This window comes from Oenanthe melanoleuca, chromosome 2 (genome assembly GCF_029582105.1).
Source record: "Oenanthe melanoleuca isolate GR-GAL-2019-014 chromosome 2, OMel1.0, whole genome shotgun sequence".
Classification (NCBI taxonomy): domain Eukaryota; kingdom Metazoa; phylum Chordata; class Aves; order Passeriformes; family Muscicapidae; genus Oenanthe; species Oenanthe melanoleuca.
Genome location: NC_079335.1, coordinates 135,489,041 through 135,506,996, shown reverse-complemented (window position 1 = coordinate 135,506,996; position 17,956 = coordinate 135,489,041). Strand labels below are relative to the sequence as shown.

At 37.7% G+C, this 17,956-nt stretch overlaps 1 protein-coding gene across 16 annotated transcripts in view; it reads left to right on the top strand.

Moving 5' to 3' along the window:
- Positions 1-17,956, top strand: part of PARD3 (par-3 family cell polarity regulator) — a 440,327-nt gene that overhangs the window by 174,805 nt on the left and 247,566 nt on the right. For 9 of the 16 annotated variants that reach the window (XM_056483426.1, XM_056483430.1, XM_056483441.1 and 6 more), the window contains exons 4-5: positions 2,016-2,194; positions 17,009-17,140. In XM_056483426.1, the coding sequence (XP_056339401.1) occupies positions 2,016-2,194; positions 17,009-17,140 (311 nt within the window). The remainder of the gene's footprint in view (positions 1-2,015; positions 2,195-17,008; positions 17,141-17,956) is intronic. The other 7 variants (XM_056483438.1, XM_056483439.1, XM_056483435.1 and 4 more) reach the window with 1 other exon arrangement.

Sequence of the window (17,956 nt, the reverse complement as noted above, 5' to 3'; positions counted from 1 at the left end):
GTGAACTCATGTTTGAAAATTCTGATTCTCTGTTGTGGGGTGGGTAGTGAAGGCAAACATGATAATTTCCACGGGCTGCTGCTTGAAACAAATATAGATTGGTATTTTTCTTAAGTGGCACTCCATGCTCCAGAGCCCCTCTTTGGCTCAGGCTGATGTAATGAAGCAGAGTGTGTGCTCAGGGGGCACCATCCTGTGTGCTGGGGCTGCAGCTGAGCCACCTCTGCCCACTGCTCTCCTGGGCTTTCACAGGCACTGCTTGTGTGCTTGCCATCGAGCAGCAAAGGAGATGCTTTGCCTTCAGCTGCTTTGGGAAAGCTCAAGTAGTTAAAAACAAGGCAGTCAAAGAAAAACCCTCTGTTAGAGTCTAGGAGTATATACTGAGAAATCAAATTCTTAGTAGATTTTACTCTGACCATTAATTTCTTTCCTAATTAGTGATCTTTTATGAACTATTCCTTTAATTAATCCTAGTTCCATTATGCACTTACATGTTTATCTATAAATGTGTGTATATATATTTATAAAAGAAAATGGTTTATTTGCTGGAAATTACTTTTTGTTCTGAAAATTTAAAAAAATAAATGAAAGCAAAAAGAAATAGTACAAACACTGTGGGGAAAAAAATACATTAATTCTTTGTTATTCTTGTTTACCAGAATGAACATGAAATAGATTGACTGTTTTGGTGTTTGGTCATGTAACACTTGTTTATATCTCAGTAGCAGGAGTCCTGGTGGATTAAAAAAACCTCTTGTTTTCATTGTGTGGCATGATTTGCTGTATTTTTCAGTGTCTTCATAATGCCCTGCAAAATAAGATCCTTTAATAATATTAAATGTAATATTAACATGAAGCTATTGTCAAGATTGAGACCAGTCATTTAACAAACAACTCCTGTGACTGTGTTTTCCTGTTAGTATGGCCAGACATGCACCCTCAGTTTCCTTGGGAACTGTTTCATCAGAGCATTAGTCCTGGTTTTTATTCTCAGCTGTTGCCCATTGTGCCTTTCCCACTGACTCAACTGCTTAGGTGCCATTGCTTTCACCTTTTTTCTTTGCACTTTGCATTCAGAGTTCCCAGTGCTGCAATAAAGAGAAATAAAACTGATAAATCACAGCCTCTCTGTTCTGGTGCTGAGTGGGAGAGTACTAAGAGGTCACAAATTCAGGCAGTGAAACTTCTGTTTGAGCAAGGAGAGGATAGATGTGTGGGTATTTTTGAGGGAAAATAAATTAAATTGGAAAAAAAATAAGTTGTATTTCAAAAGAAACTAACTTTAATGTGCCATTAAAGTTTCCAGAATGGATGTGACCTCTACATATATTAAGAAAACCTTATCTCTTTCCAATCAGTCTACCTTCCTGCTGCATCATTTTTTACTAATGAAATATTTTGTTTCTGTCAGTCTTGCCAGCTGGAAGGCTAAGGGAATCAGGGTAAATCAGCACAGATTTCACTTGAGCTGTCAGGAAGAGGCAAAGGAAAAAGGCAGAGTAGAAAACTGTTTCTTCCATAAGTTTAGAGAAAGATGTGCAGGGTGTGTTTTAGGAGGTCAGGAGGCTGCCTTGGCTTGGCATCTTGTGCCAGCAGTCCCTGGCAGTGGGGTGGGGACACATTGTCCAAGTCCACCCCTTCCTTTGCCACCAGGCTTTGGCTACTTGCTCTTTAAAATATCTGTATGTCACCTTAACCTCCTGGTTGTTCAAGCTTCTGTTGCATCTTTTTATTTTGCACAACTCCCAGCAGATAGCTTTGTGCTTGGAAAGGCACTGAGCTGTGCTTGGTTCAGGGGAGTTGTTTTTCCCTGCATTTTCTCCCTGTGTGGCCAAGCAGAAAGGCTGAGGGACAGACCTTGTCCTTGAGGAGCTATGCTGAGGTCAATAACTCCTTACTCTGCGATACCACATTTGGTCGCAGCCACCCTTCCAGAGCTTGAAAAAATATTTTTCCTTTGTCAAAAACATTTTAAATCTAGTCAATGTTTATTTACTGTCTGTTTCATTCTGCAGATATGCCTCTCCATGTCCGACGTAGCAGTGACCCTGCTCTGATTGGCCTCTCAACCTCTGTGAGCGACACCAATTTTTCTTCAGAGGAGCCTTCTCGGAAGAACCCTACCAGGTGGTCCACAACAGCAGGCTTCCTCAAGCAGAACCCCCCTGGAGTGCCCAGTGCTCATGAGAGAAAGGTAGATTTCTTTCTCCCTCTTTAGTAAATAAATGACAAATGTGCATGAATCTTAAATTGTTTTCTGCTTCTCTCATCTTCTCCTGCTTTAACCTTGTGTTTTTTGACCTTGCCCATCAAACCCCATCAGCAGCACTGGAGTGTTTGAGTCACACGTGTCCTGCCCTTCACAGACTCTCTGTGATAACCACAGCAGGGACTCTAAAAACTTGATTTTTGCCCTTAGCTGTAGTTGAACCTCTGATTGCTCACTGTTCTGCAAAGTTTTTATTTTTCAACTTTTTGTTAATGCTAGTAGGCTGTGTCTATAATATTTTTTACTGATCTATCTGCGTGCCCACAGCTAGTCTGGTTTGTCTTGCTAACACATCACTGCTAATTTGTACTTTCTGAGGCTCCAGTCAAGTAATACAAAACACAAATTGCAAATTATTTCTCTCCTCGATAACAGTCTTAAAAATAAAACAGTGAAATGTAGTGTATTTTTTCTTTCATTTTTCCAATATGATTTCAGTATCTCTGTATGAATTGCATTATTTGCTAGAGAAGTCAGCAAGAAGTGCTCTTCTCAGTGCAATATTAAAAAAATTGGAAGAATCATGCCATTTTGTACAGATCCCACATTGCCCATAGTTGTGGTGGTAACTTGCAGACAAACTCAAAAGGAAAAAAAATGTACATTTTCTAACAGAAATGAGTAATTTTAAAAGAATGTTGCATTTTTGGTTGCCATTTGGACTACACAGCACAAAGTCCTCTTGGAAAATATGCAGCTTATTATAGCTTTTATTTTTTTCCCCTCATTCCTGTTAACTCTGTGTAGTATAAATGCAAACTAAGTCTCAGCCATCAGAATTCACACACCCCAAATAAAGAAGTCTTTATATACTGCTAATGAACCAAACTATTTTCAGGGGGCCTTTGGTCATTTCAAAAGAATCTATAAAAGCTCAGTGCTCATAGGCATTGAGGTCCCTGTTCATGCAGAGGTGTCAGTTTAATTGGTATTGTTAGGTTTCTGCTTGATCAGGATTTCAGGCAGGTAGTAGAATGTTTGCTGTCACTTGTACTGGTGTGGCACAGAAGTGTGTGCTGGTTTGTAAATATGTGTTTATACTATTCTGATTCAGAGAAGAAAAATTGTAATCAAATCCATTTGAAGTATTAACATTTTCAGTTAATTTTTGTGAAATGATAATGAGGTGACACTTTGTTACTCCACAAGCATAGATTTGAAGCGCTATACACAGCATAATCAGATTTTTTAGAGTGTCTGAAGTTAGCAGAAATTGGAGAGATTTGAACAGCAGCTAATCTTTCACACTAGTCTTCTTGCATCATTAGTTGTTCAGCATGTACTTACTCTTGATTTTTGTGAAAATATTTCATGTCTATTGGAGCATGGTGACCAAACTGGAAAGGAATGCATATGGTCTCATGGAGGGATGGGAAGCAATGCACCAGAGAACATTAAATCAAGAAGATTGGAAAGAATTGAAGTTGCATTAGTTAGTACAATGGATACTGATAATTTCTTTTATCATTTTTGAACACTCTCTATATTTATCATTTGAATAGAGCAGATCACTATTTCTAATAGGTAAGATGCAGTAAACACCTGGCATTAAATAATTGCTTATGTGAGGTGTGTTATGAATTCATCCTGAGTTCATTTATGCTGGACTGATTTTTTTTCTGTTTTCAGTGTCTTGATTTCTTCAAGAAAGATGATTTTGTCAAGATTTTGCAGCCAATCCTATTTCTCTTAGGAATAGGTATTAAGAATTGTCATTTCCTTTCACAGTCTCAGCAAAAATTTCATTTGTATTATTATTGTAAATGGTGGCATTTTTGAAGTCCCTGTCACCAATCTCTTACCAAAGTACTAACAATGAATTTTTACAAAAATATTTGTATTGTTTGAGCTATAACAAGTCCTCAGTACTTTTCTTATGTTAGGTTGTTTTCTTCAGCTACTCGGATAACAAAGAGATGGCTGTGCTTTGTTCCAGACTGTTTCATTGATTATAGATGACACAGACATTTTGAGAAAAGCAATGAGAACAATCTTAATTTTCTGCTCAGTGCATTGGGCTTGAGCACCCATATATCTTTTGTGAGTAGTTGGCACTATGTAATGTTTTCACTGCAGTTCTCTTTCTTGACAGCACAAGAACATATGTTCTTGGGCTGAGATTTGCAGCACAGTTGTAGATTAGCAACTTTGCCCCAGCAGTATCTTGCAGAAACATGAAAAAGGTTTCTGGGAGAGTTGCCAAAAGCTTCATCCACCTACTGACTCTAAGAAGTGACATTACTTTCAGCCCGTCACCTCTAAAGAGAAATAATTGACAGGTAGAAACCCTGTCCAATTTTTGGAGGAATTAGCACAGGGGAAGCTGCATGTGTCTGGCAGAAGGGATTTCTTTCTCAGGGACAAGTGAGAGAGGACGTCTTACTGGTGTTTGTTTCATTTTGGCTATGAAGAATTTGGAATGGCAGGAAAATGGGCAGATGCCCAAGCTGAGATGAAATGAAGGGGTGAGAGTGCTGCCATGCACAGAAGGCTGTGAGGAGCCAGGACATATGCCAGTAGTTCTGGGCAAACAGAAAGGGAAAAGGGTGCTGGGGTAGAGCAAAAATGCAGGCTGTTTGAAGGATCCTACTACTGTAACTGCAGTGCTGCCTGTAGTTACTGGGATTAATGAAATGACACACCAGGATCTCCTGTGTCCCTAAGCAGAGAATGACCAGAGAGATGCAGAGTCTGCTTTTGAGGGGCCTGAATTGGATGTGTGTTGAACTTGAGATACATTTCTGTTATAATAAGCAGGATGTTGTTATATGAAATCCTTACCCTAAACTGGGTGTGCATTCTCATCTGTTTTTCAAATCATCTCGCTGTAAAAAAACATCATCTTTCTTATCAGGATATCATAATAGACTCTGTATCCTTAGAATTGGAATCTCACATAATTTCTACTTTCTGTGTTTTTCACCTGTAAGAGCAACTGGAAACCAAGGGTTTTTTTATCTCAAGGTACTCATTTATTTACAAAATTATTGATTATTTACGAGTTATTGTAGTGCTGCTGACTATACTTAGCTAGGTAATTCCTGACCTAATCCTTCCCATGAATGGTTTCAATCAAATGAATAGGTCTTCCCATCTGTGAAATATTCCAAAATTGGCTCCTGATCACCTCTAGTTGGTACATTTGCTTCTTGGGGTTTATTTATTTAAAACTGAATATTAAAATAATTTTCACATACTTTTGTGTGTGTGTGTGAGAGATGTCTGTATTACCTAGTGCTTCATGGCTTGACTTAGTCCTTTCTCTTGCTTCCTTGAGCCATTCTAATGAAAAAAGAAGAAATCTCCAAGTAGAAATCTCTTCTCAGAGGCCTAGAATAATACCTGATTTGCAAGATGTAATTTTGTTTGAATTGTATTGAAGTGTACAGGTGAACAGATTGTACACAGCTGAAGCTTATCACGTGATTCTTTTCACTGCAGTAAAATCTTTTTTGATGTTGTTGTTTTCTGAATAACTGTTGATTTGAATCATATTCTTAATAATTCAGTACTAAAGCCTATTGGCTTAACTAGCTGTCTTTAATAGATGTGAGGTGCATTAATAAAAAAAAAAATGTTTCTTTCCCCTTAGATATTGTGTTACAGTATTGGGAGAGTGTAAATGCAACAACCAGTTATGTTGCATCTTATAACAGCTGTGAATTAATTGTCCTGTATCTTTTCAGTGTGGTTTTTAAATTTACAGCTCCATTTGTGGTGAGGAATGGTTTATCATTACAAATTATTTACCTGCCTTGATCCTGCTTCTCTGAAAGACTGAAGGCTTATCTAGTTAACCTGCCTTGCTTAATGCAGGGATCCACTGTGGATAACCAGCTTATGACAAACTTCCCACTGTGACTTTTCTGATTTTGATTCATATGTTGCCCTGTCAGAGATAAGAACATTGGTACAGCAGAAAGAATTGAAAATGTGGGTTAAAAAGGAGAGCTCATGAGAGAGAAAAATGTTTGTGCCTGGGCTCCTGTGCCTCTGGCTCTTGGGCTCACCCACCTGCAGCAAAGCAAATGGCACACAACGTGCTCTGTGGGGTGGATCAGCAACAGCAAGCACATAACTCAGTGTACTTGGCACATCATTTTGGAATTGCTTTTTTTTTTCCCTTTGCTTTTTGTCTTTGCTGTTTAGTCAGCAGCCAATTTTTTTTGCTTATTTGTTGTTAAATGGGTTTGTCCATATATGTATTTTGAGGTGGAATATCACTGTGCCTTGTAGGAATAATAATTTTTTTCTAGGGTATGCTTTCTTCCTGCTTGGAAACCTAATTTTTTTGGCTCTATAAACTGCAGAGAAAGAATTTGAAACTTCATGTGAGTGTTCTAAGTCTCATCTAGCATCAATTACCTTACCTGCAAAACATTGTTTCCCACATCTCCTCTTGCAGGTAGTTTTTCTGTCCTTTGGCTTGAGACTGATGAGTACAAATTTTCAGATTGCCGAGTTGCAGAGTTTTATAATTATTTGGAAGATGCAATGCTTTCTAATCCTCTTTGTAAACAGAAGGAAAAAATATTTCTCCAATGAAATGTGTTTAGATAGGAGAAAAGCATTTTCTGAAAAGCTTCAACAACAATGGTATTTCAGTTTCAGAATCAAATTTAAAGTGAAAATTAGTTTAATTTGCCTTGAATTCCTTTTAAACACAGCTTAGTGAAGTTTGTTTCACTGTCACCAAAGACATGATATTTCAATAGAATTTAAGTTTAATTCAGAGGATTGAAGAGCCCTGTATTAGAATTGTGTGATGGTCATTTTATAGCCAGGAAGTCTAAATGGCAGAGTGTAAATTTATTAAATTAACTAGGGGAGGTTGTGGGCTGAAAGACTGAGCATCATTCTGGGAGCCAGAGACCAAAGTATTGCTGATGTTCCTTGGGAGCCCTAGTCTCTGGTTTTGACTTTTTCAGAAGGGAGGTTCTGTGTACCTGAGGAGCAGTATTGGTAAAGTGCTGTAATACAGATGAATCTGCTAAGGAGAAGTTCAGCATATCTGCAAAGAGCCTGGGATCTCTGTCATGAGAGGTTTTAAACCCCCCCATGATGAACACAGATTCCAGCTTTTGACCTAAAAATGAAATGTTTTAAACAGAAGTTCTGAAGGATTCAATAACAGTGAATAATTCTTCATCCAGATTTATTTGAGCAGGTTTTTTTCCTTTTCAATGACATGGTCATGAGTTTTGTCATTTGAGATGTGATTTTGCATAGTCTGAGAGGAAAGGAGAATGAGCATGGGTTATCCACAGGTGATGAAATAAAGTGTTTTAATATGTAAAATGTTACAGGAGAGAGATTAATGGGAAGTCAAGAAGACAGAAGTTACATGCATCAATTTTCTTGCTTTGTGATAGTAACTTGTTGCTGGCAGCTTGTTGCATGGTGATTAAATAGTTTAGAGGAATTGTACCTGAAGAGAATGCAATATGAAACCAACATAGTATGTGTGGTTTTTGTCCTGGGCAGTGTGTAAAATTCATGACTTTCACAGAATCACAGTTCAGCTGAAGCTGGAAGGTACCTTGGAGACTGTTGAGTCCAGCCTGCCTGGTCAAAGCAGGTCAGCTAGAGCAGGTTACTCAGGTCTGTGTCCAGTCAGGGTGTGAGTATGTACATCTCCAAGGATGGAGCCTGCACCACCTTTCTGGGCAACCTCCTCCAGTGTTCGATCATTCTCAGAATAACAAAGTTGTTTTCTTATGTTTTGATAGAATAATTCCTATTTCGTCTTGTGCCCTTTGCCTTAGGTGCTTTCATGAATATCATGAAGAATTGTCTGACTGTCTTCAGCAGAGTAGCTGGTGATATTTTAATGCAATGAAAACTCTATGAAAGAGCTCAAAATTCCTGACTTTCAAAATGTGAAAACAACTGTAATGTTTCATATCATCACCAGCAGGTTGGGAATAAGAGACACAAAGTGTGAAATCCTTGCCTGGTGCACAGAGGTAACAGCCAATGTGCATCATTTGATGCTATGATGGTCTTTTTGCTGAGGACTGAGTACATGGACAGCATTCAGCTGTTGGCATTAAAAAGTCAGTCATGACCACATGTTAAGCAGGAAAAAAAGCCAACAACAAGAGCAATAAATCTGAAGTGAAGGTGTAATTTTCTCCCTCTCCTTTGTTGTTTTACCTCTTTTTGCTCCAAGTCATCCGTTTGTGGATGCCCATCTGTCAAACCTGCTCTCTGTCCCCCTGAAGAGAGATATCAGTGCAAGATCTGAGAGCTGGTGAGTTTTTTCCACTTCTGCTCTCAGGCTGAGCTAGTCAGTTAAACACACTGCCTTTGTTTTTCATCAGTAATGCAGGAAGAATGTGTATTTGTGTCCCAGTGCTGTGCTGGCCCATGTCTCAGTGGGAGTGATGGGTGAGGAATGTCTGGGTGAGCAATGTCTGCTCCATGGGTGAGGGCACACGTGCTGCATCATCAGCTGGGAGTGCCAAGGAGGGTCAGGGTGAGTGAGTCTCTTACTCCTGATAAAGGAGTGGTGGAATGTGCACAGGTTGTTTGTCTTTTCACTTCAGTGAGTGCAGTGTAAAGCACCTCTCTGAGAGCCACTGAAAGCTGTACTGAAAACAGAAAGCTTTCAAGTACATGCTATAGGATAATTGAAGATTTTGGCATTCTTCTAAGTGAGGGTGTAAATTCCCACGTTATGGTGTTTGTCTCTTGGTTTTAATTTTCTATGTTTTTGCAGCTCTCCCTTGGTTTGAGGGTGAAAGACTGGTCCCAAAAGAGTAGGTTGATAAAAGTTTGAGTAAGTTTAAAGAAACCCCTAACAGTTAGACATTCAAGTTCAGTGGATTTTTTTATTTCCAAAGGTTAGAAGCACATATATTTTCCTTGGTAATAGCTAGATCTATTTTGACCTGCTTTCATTTATTTAGTTGTAACCTACAACCATTCAACCATATGCACTTGTCATTCAAGAGCTTTTGCAGATTAAAATACTTGTCTGTCTTTCTTGCTGATTACCAAGATTGTGTATTGGTGCAAAGCACATTTGGATTGTGACTGAATGTGTAGCTAGCAAGAAAGAGAAGTTTAAAGTACAATTCATTTTGCAGGCTGTGCTTCTCAACAGTGTTCAGACATGAACTTGCAAGTTTTAAGCAGTGAATATTTCATCCTTTTTTGCTAAATTTGTTGCATTTTTAGTTTGACTTATCTAGCCATGAATGAAGACAAGACAACCAAGCAGTATCAGAATACAATTCACTCATATGTGGAACCAATCAGTGCAAAGGAGTAGTAAGGCTGGGGTGGAGATGTTAAGCTTTAGTTAGTGGGGAAAATCAGCTCCAGAAAATACAGGAATTCCTAGTCACCCTTTGCACTTACTTCTTTTATGACTGACTTTGAGACTGAATCAGAGGTGACTTAGCCTGGTTTTGTTTCACAGCCTGATGGGATGATCATTGTGTGCTACCATCCAGTTTTATTGTCTCTTTATAAACAAGCTCTTCAGCTCTTGTACACAGATGTCCAATTTAAGAGCCTTGTCTGCTGGGCATGTGAAATAAAGGAAACATGGACAAAAGCTAAAACCATAAGATGAAGAAAGTTGGGAGGGAAGCTGTTCAGTGTGAGGAAGACCAGTGAGACTGCAAGGAGCCAAGGATGTGTGCACTGCTGTAAACTCAGATAAAAGAGAAACACTTCTGCAAGCCCTGGCCTGGTTCTTCTCTGGGTGTTTCTTCACAGACCCCAGGAGGAATTCTGGCTGAGGTCTGAAATGAATTGGCAAGTTGGATGAGGTTGGATGCTTTGCTGGGAGCCCAGTGGAGCTCCTGGTCTGTTTAATTCCATACAGAGGAGGGCAGTGGTGTGGGTGACACTGGGGAAGATGCTCTGGGTTTGGGACGTGGCTTCTGACCTTAAAACCTGTTCTTCTCCATGCTGGCCATGCAATGAAGAAAGGGGAAAATCACTTCCATTAGTCAGAGAAGACAGACTGGTTACCTCATTCCAGCCTCCTTTCTTCATTTCAGAACATCAGATGCAAGTTTCTAAACATACAGACAGCCAGTTGCAGCGTTTTAGTGGTATGGCCAACTAAAAGCATCTACCCAACACTTAAAAGGCTAATGCTGATGGTTTATAAGATAGTCTCCATTTCAAGATCTAAATATAAGGTCCCTGAGAAGTTTCCTGTATTCCCTTGTTTCTTGTTTCTCTTAGCTTCTCAAATATTTTTAATATTGGCATTCTATTTGTTAAATCCTATTTTCAGAGGCTGCTTTGAAATTAATTAATTAGCAGTTTTTCTTTCCTTCTTTAATTTCTTGGCTCTTCCAAGGAATCAAATGAATCATGTCAACACTTAAAATAAACAAACAGCTTTACAAATTACATTTTTTCTAAATCCAAATTGGCATAAAACATATAAATTTGAGTACAAAAGCAAATATCTGGTAAAAATGGCAGGATTGTGCAAAATTATATTATTGCATTTAAACAGATACCCCTATGGATTCATGTATAGGTGGATATGCATAAAAACTCTTTAGATGCTTTAAAGTGGCACAGGAAAAGAGAATATTCACTTGAATGAAAAATAGTAGAGGAGGAAATGGTTTTCTAAATATAATGTGTAGAGGAGTCAGAACTGAAGCTTCATGTCACTTTAACTTAACTGGTTCATTTATTTTTCTATAAAATGGAACCATGGTAAGCCATGTCTTTTTAGTTATGCTTACAAAAATAAAAGCCAGCTTCTGAATTATAATTACTGAATATAAACTGCTGCATGTTACTTGAGTTGTTTTGCATTGTTCCTTGTGGGGGTTTATTAGGAGATTAATAAGTAAAGAGTGAAGGAAGAAGCAGTTTCTTTCCTGTCCCTCCATCTGAGAAATAACCACACACGCTGCTTGGAAACTTCTGGCTTTGCATGTGTATGTGCAGAGATCATGACATTTTTCATTTTTGTGTTGTAAACAAGAGACATCAACAGAATGTTTTGGATAGGCAGTATCATGTTTCTTAGTTTACTCTTAATATAGCCCATATTCTTCAACACTAAATGTTTACATATAACACCACTTGCACAGAAAGAAAACTGTTTATCATGGCCCATATTTATTGGTTTTTTTTTTAAGGTCAGGCCTTGCTTGTCAGACAAAGGATAACATGGAATGTATAAATTGGAATAGCACAGCTCTGGAAATTTCTGAATGTAAGGTGATAGAACTTAAACAGAACACTGGCTTTTCAACTGCTTTTTTCCTCATTGGCATCTAATGAGCTCTTCTAGAAGCATAATATATTAAATCCTTTCATGGAGCCATACAGAGGGTCATTTCTGAGACAAGTCTTTCTAAAAAGATCCAAATAAATGTGGAGTGGTCATTCTTCTCATCTATTTTCACCATAAATAGGGCATGCAAGTTCTTTATTAGACTGTTATATTTGTATCTTCTACAAATCAGTTTTTACCAGTTGGAAGTGACCCCTGTTCTGGGTCAGAGCTGATGGAAGATATGAAACTGTGGTAATTTTTTAATGTGAGAGTCCTCTTTTCCTTTACTCCTTGGAGAGTGGCCTCAGATCAAAGGTTTCACATACTGGGTGTCTGTAACTCATTCCTTCTTCTCTGCTCTAAATGGCTGGGCTGTATCTGGATTAGTGCAGCTCCTGGGGTCATGTTCTTCAGTATACATCAGGAAAAGAGCAACCTTGGAAAACTGAATCTACCAGGAATAAAAAGAAGCTCACCCAAGCAGTAGTATCAGTTTCCTAAGATATATGGATAGTTATAGGAAGTGACTGCTACTATTAGTTTGGAGGTAAACTACTGATGTTTGGGAGAAATTCTTGTTAAAATATGCTATGTTAATAGAGAGAACAGTTCCAAATCTAACATCTGTGTTTTTGTTTTGTTTTGTTTTTTTTTTTAAAAAAAGGAATTTCTGTTCGTGCATTGCATCTTTTGGGTTAATTAATTTTATAAATGTAATATATTTTCCACATAAAATATACATGATTTGTGCAGCCTCCTTTTTTTAATTTTTTTTTTTTTTTTTTTTTTTTTTTTTTTTTTTTTTTTTTTTTTTTTTTTTTTGTCTAAAATCCAGTTAGAAAACAACCACAAAGCCTCAACCAAATAAAAAACTGCAGGAATCTATTTGCTAGGCCATCCGACAGCATGGAAAATGGGTCTATGTGTAGATTATTTCATTTATACACAGATGTTTTCATCAGACAGATTTACTTAAACTGTGTGAATGTTTTGGTAATGAATTACAGCTTTTAGCACCCTGTCTGAGAGTGACACCAAATTGTTCAAGGTCTAACATGGTCATAGTGGAGCATTAAAAGAAAGAACAACAACCTTTATAACCTTGACAGTGATTCAACAACAATAATTGCTCTTATTGGCATGAACTGGCCCAAAGTCTTTCAGGTGAAATTATAACCTCAAAAGACTAAACAGTCTTTTTCTTAATCTTTCATCACAAATCCTATCTCAGTCTGAGGCCATCACAAGGAGCTAAAGCCAAACAAACAAGCAGCCTTTTCCCAAGTGCATAGGATAGAAGGAAAAAGACTGGATAGCAAAAAATTGATCAGTGTCCAAAATGATCTCTTAGTGACTGTCCTAAAGGACACATGGGCTATTTGCTGTAGAAATAATTCAAGTGAAAACTTGGTTTGCATTTTTGAATTGTCTTTTAGAGAATTACTTTGAAGAGGTCTTCAATGTATTTTATCTGTGTTGTAATGCTGTCTAGTGTAGCTTTGTTTTAAATAAGCAACCAAAATTTGCCCCAGTTTAGCCATTCAGGAGGTGAAACAAAGAGAAAACCCCGTTTCTTTACTATTTGGAATGTAGCAAATAATTTAGCAGACATGGAACTGTCACCACACTGTGTGGAGAATGTTCTGGTTGGGTTGTGATGCTGGGAGTTTGCAGGGGTACAACTGCAATTTAAAATCACAAGTGAATTTATGCAGTGACAGTAATTGAAGTACACAGATCATTCGAATGCGTCATTTTGTCTACAAGCTGCAGAGTCTTTGATGAGACTCTTGTTACATATTGCAAATCATCTGAAATTAAAAGTATAGCAAAATTGCTTCATTTTTCCTGTCCCCTTTCACCCAATCCTCCAGCAAAACCCCACAGGGACACCATGCTGAACTAAATCTTTAAAGTGTTAGATTATGTGTCCTCATTAAAATTACTCTGGAATGCTGCAGTTAAGTGTAGTGGTGGTGTTATGACTTGGCACTTTTAGTATTATATTGATCAATTTCCATTTCAAACACGAAAAAGCTGACATGGCCCATGGTCCCCAAAGATGTTTGGGGAAAAAACTTCTTTTTAAAAAAATTAGGGCATTTAATTGTAACTGATGATGCATGTCAGCCCTGGTCCCAGGAGGGCTTACAGCTGCATTTCCAGAAGAAATGGGAATTCCCTGTGTGACCCTGATGGCTTCTGTACCATGAAATCTTCTTTATGGTGTTGTAGCCAAAAGTGACGCACGCCTTTTTCAGCCATGTTGGGATGCATGTGTGCTAAAGCTAGATCATGCTGAAGACAAGCAGAGCTTTCTGGATTAGCAGTGAATATTTTACACAAAAAAGCCCAAAACAATACATATTTTAAATAGCAGCATCACAGCTGGCTCAGTAAATCCCAGTGTCTAAGATGCAGTGATGTTTTTCACCCGTACCTCTGTAGTCTGTCAGCACAGCTGTCTTTGAATTAGCTCTGGCAGTAATGGAAATGTACCCTGCAAATGTGGGGTTACAGATAGCCAGGAGCAGCTTCAGGCTGTGTGGTGTAGGTGTCTGTGAGAAGGATGGCATGGGGCACTGCTGAGTGCTGATCCCCCTGCTCCTTTTCTAGCTGGGTGCTTGTCCCAGTGCTGTCCCTTGCAGGGTGCAGGGAGAGCTGTTAGCCACAAAGCAATGACAAAAAGGAGTGGAGAGCTTCTCTGTGGCTGGTGGATCTTCTAATATTTCACTATTTGGCTAACACCAACATGTCTGTGTGTGTGATTGCAGCACTGGTATTTTATTCCAATCTGATGATAGCACTATTTCGAACATTTGAAGAAAGGTGAGAGGTGAAACTACTGAGAAACCAAAAGAGTTAGAGAAACCACATCTCTCTACCATTCCAGCTTTTGTTTCTGCTGTCAGAAAAAATTGCTGAGTGACTTGGATGCCTTCTGTGTAAAATGAGCTGATTTAAGTCTTAGCAGGAGAAAGGGAATCTTCTACAGAAGTAGGCTACAAGCAGAAATATTTTGGTAGGTGAGATGAATGTACTCTTCCTGTCAGCACAGATAACACTAGGCGTAAAACTGCACAATTCTTGACATTAGTATAGATATACGAAACAGAGGCCTAATTTAACTCTCTTAACTTAGATAATTTCACTTACATTGAGTGCTGTGATACCTGAGACTTTTTACAGAACAAATTTCCAATACAAACTTTGTGCAATGTGGCTGTTCATTGTGATTCTGAGACCTGGTAATTGAATGATTGAAGAACAACACATCCCTAGATGAACATCTTTTCTTCTCTCTTGCAAAACACTCCTGTGCAGGCATAATGGATGCTGTGTGGAGAGAGGTCTTTGTGTTTTATAAATAAAAATGTCTTTCTAAAAACTTTCCATTGAGCATGGTAAGTTGGAATCTATAAAAAAATGGAATTCTCTATAAAATACAGAAATACAGAAAACATCTTGTTTCATAGGAAGAAATTTCTGTTCATTCAGACTATTTGATGGTCTGTCAGGTAGTGGGTTATTGTAGTAGGTGACAATAAATGCATGCACCAACTGTATGGGTGGTTTTGTGCATAAAATGGTTTTTCGTTATTTCTCTGTCAGATTCTGATTTTGTTGTTATACCTGCCCACCACTTTGAACAAGAGAAATTGTTATTTTGGTTTATAGGAACTGTGCCATCCCTGTCACCTGAAGAGAAGAATTGAATAAGAGAAGCAGCAGGGAAAAATCAATTTGTGCACACCATTCCCTGGTTTTTATGGCATTTGCTGTACAAAGCTGATTTCCACTTCCCCTTTCTAAGAAAGACACTGAGCAAGTTTCTAGTTTGCTGTGTGGTTAACCAGCACTAAAATACTGGATTATTTTTAGTTTCTGAAACACTAAGTTTTTGCTCATTTGTGGCAGGATAAAGTGATTTAGATGGTTATTTGTTAGGCTTATTACCTGTGCAAACATATTTTTACAAGGTTATCCCATGCTGGATGAATTGAAGCTTTGGTGTCTTGAAATGGAAGATTTTATTTTATACTACAGCGTTTCAACGTTACTGCTTTCAAGAAAATAAGTTGTTATGAATTAAAAAAGCTTAAGTTTGATATGTCTGGGAAAAGATTGGTCTTGCACAGGAAGCTTCTGAAAACTGCTGTATTTCACTGTTATATTAAGACCTGAATTTCTTAGCAAAGGCTGTCATGTATTTACAAGAAATAAAGTTGTGAAAGACAGTTGTAAGGGAATTGATGCTGCATCTAGAATATTGGACTAATATTGTTCCAGGCCAAAGAAATATCAGTATGGTAAACAGGGAAAGGAAATACTCATGCTGATGGAATGAAGTATTGATTTAAGAGGGGGTCAAAAATCTGTGTACTATAAATAAAGAACATAATAACTTTTAGCTGCAAATGTGCACTGGTGCTTGTTTATTATTTTAGAGGGTTTTGAGATTCCTAAAAGTAGTAATATTGCAAAATATGTAGGAGTACAATCCTGTTTTAAAAATAGATACTCTCTAAATTATCTGATTTGGCATAAAGATAGATAAACATTGACTGGAGAAAATACTCTGCTTCTGAAGGAAGTATACTTATATATTATATAGAATATTTATCATTCTCTTTTGAAAAGCTGAGCAGAATTTTAGCTCCATGTATTATTTCAGTTGGAAGGAACTAAGCTATGTAACCTATCAGTAATACTGACTTTAGGCTAAAGGTAACTTCCATCATTAAGAATCTGCCTCTGTGCTTTTGTTGGCTTTTAGTGATAAGGCAGGGTAAGGACTAATAAGCTTTAGAAGGTGAAGAATTTGTACAGCTTATAGGAAGGATGTGCAGACAAATTCATCAATTAAAAATAAAGAGAAAAATTATCAGTCTCAGTAGGATCAGTGTATCTCTGTCAGCACAATCTCCATCTGCTGCTGTTCTTCAAATGTGACTGTGTTTGTATACCTTCAGGCAAACCAGGCAAAGCATCATTATGTGAAATGATAAATTCAAATTTTGAACTCTAAAGCATGCTAATCTGGTCTAAAGGACCATACCTGGAGCTGTGAAACTGCTTTGATTGTAAAATTGATTACATACAGAGACTCAGAAAAATTATATAGTGGTCACTGAATGGGCTCACTTGGAACATTTGCTCTCAGTGAGAGTGGAGTGAGGAGCGTGATGCTCTGAAAGCCTTGCTGAGTATGTACTTGGGAATCTCTGCACTGGAGGTTTGAAAAAGAGGAAGGGAAAAAGAGGCAGGGAAGCATGAGTGGGTGGAAGATCTACACTCCACCAAGGCTTTGGGCATCCCTGGCATTAAGGAATGGGAGCTCTTGCCCTTGAGTGGCCGAGCAGTCGCACTGTCCGTGGGTCTTTCTTTTGTATTAGTTTAATAACCAGCTGCATTGTTAATGTGCAAGGACTGGTTGTTTTTTATAAGACACTTTTTTGTTTCTTTTAAACTAGAAAGATGAAAACTACAGAAGCCTACCACGAGATACTAGTAGCTGGTCTAACCAGTTTCAGAGAGACAATGCTCGTTCATCGTTAAGTGCCAGTCATCCCATGGTGGACAAGTGGCTGGAGAGGCAAGAACAGGTAATATATATGTGTATATATATATATATATATTACTTTATCAATCTAATATTTATGCTACTCCAAGCTATTACAAAGAATTGTATTCTTACATGACACAGGCTCTCTGAGCATGATAGAAGCACCAGCAGTATGCTGACTTAATTTTTATGGGATTCCTTCTGCTTCAAAAAAAAACCACATTAAGACTGAAATGAACACATGAAAATAATTTAAGTTCATAAACATATTCCTGTCATATATGGAGTGCTGCAGTTCTTCACAACAGATACCAGCAGGGTTATTTTAATTAGTATTTTTGATAAACACTGCCATTGGAATCCAACAATACTTCTACACAATAGCCAAATGTAGGTCAGTTTTGGCACTGCACTTTAAAATGCTTGTTATTTTTAAGACCATAAAACAGACTAATTATAATTTTTACAACAATCTTATATTTCTTTACAGTATATTTATATTGCTTTTTAACTAAGCCATTTTGGAGACACGGTAATTCCATTTTGTGGTTGTTTTTGTTTTATTTAATTATTTCTTAATTTATTAATAAGTCAGTATTCACAGAGGTTTAAAGGTCTGAAATTCAAATTACTTAGCAGTCACTTTATGTCTTTGTATATGCCTGAAATTTTCAAAGTGTCTTCAGATGTATATGGAAAATGCATCTTTCATATGGAAATTGGAACAACAGCAGCAAGCTCATATGTAGGGTAGTGCATATGTAGGAATATTACCTCATTTTTCTTCTTTATGCAATGTGCCATGAAAATACTGAATTTTTGCATTGAACAAAAATGTACAGATTTTCTATTTTCC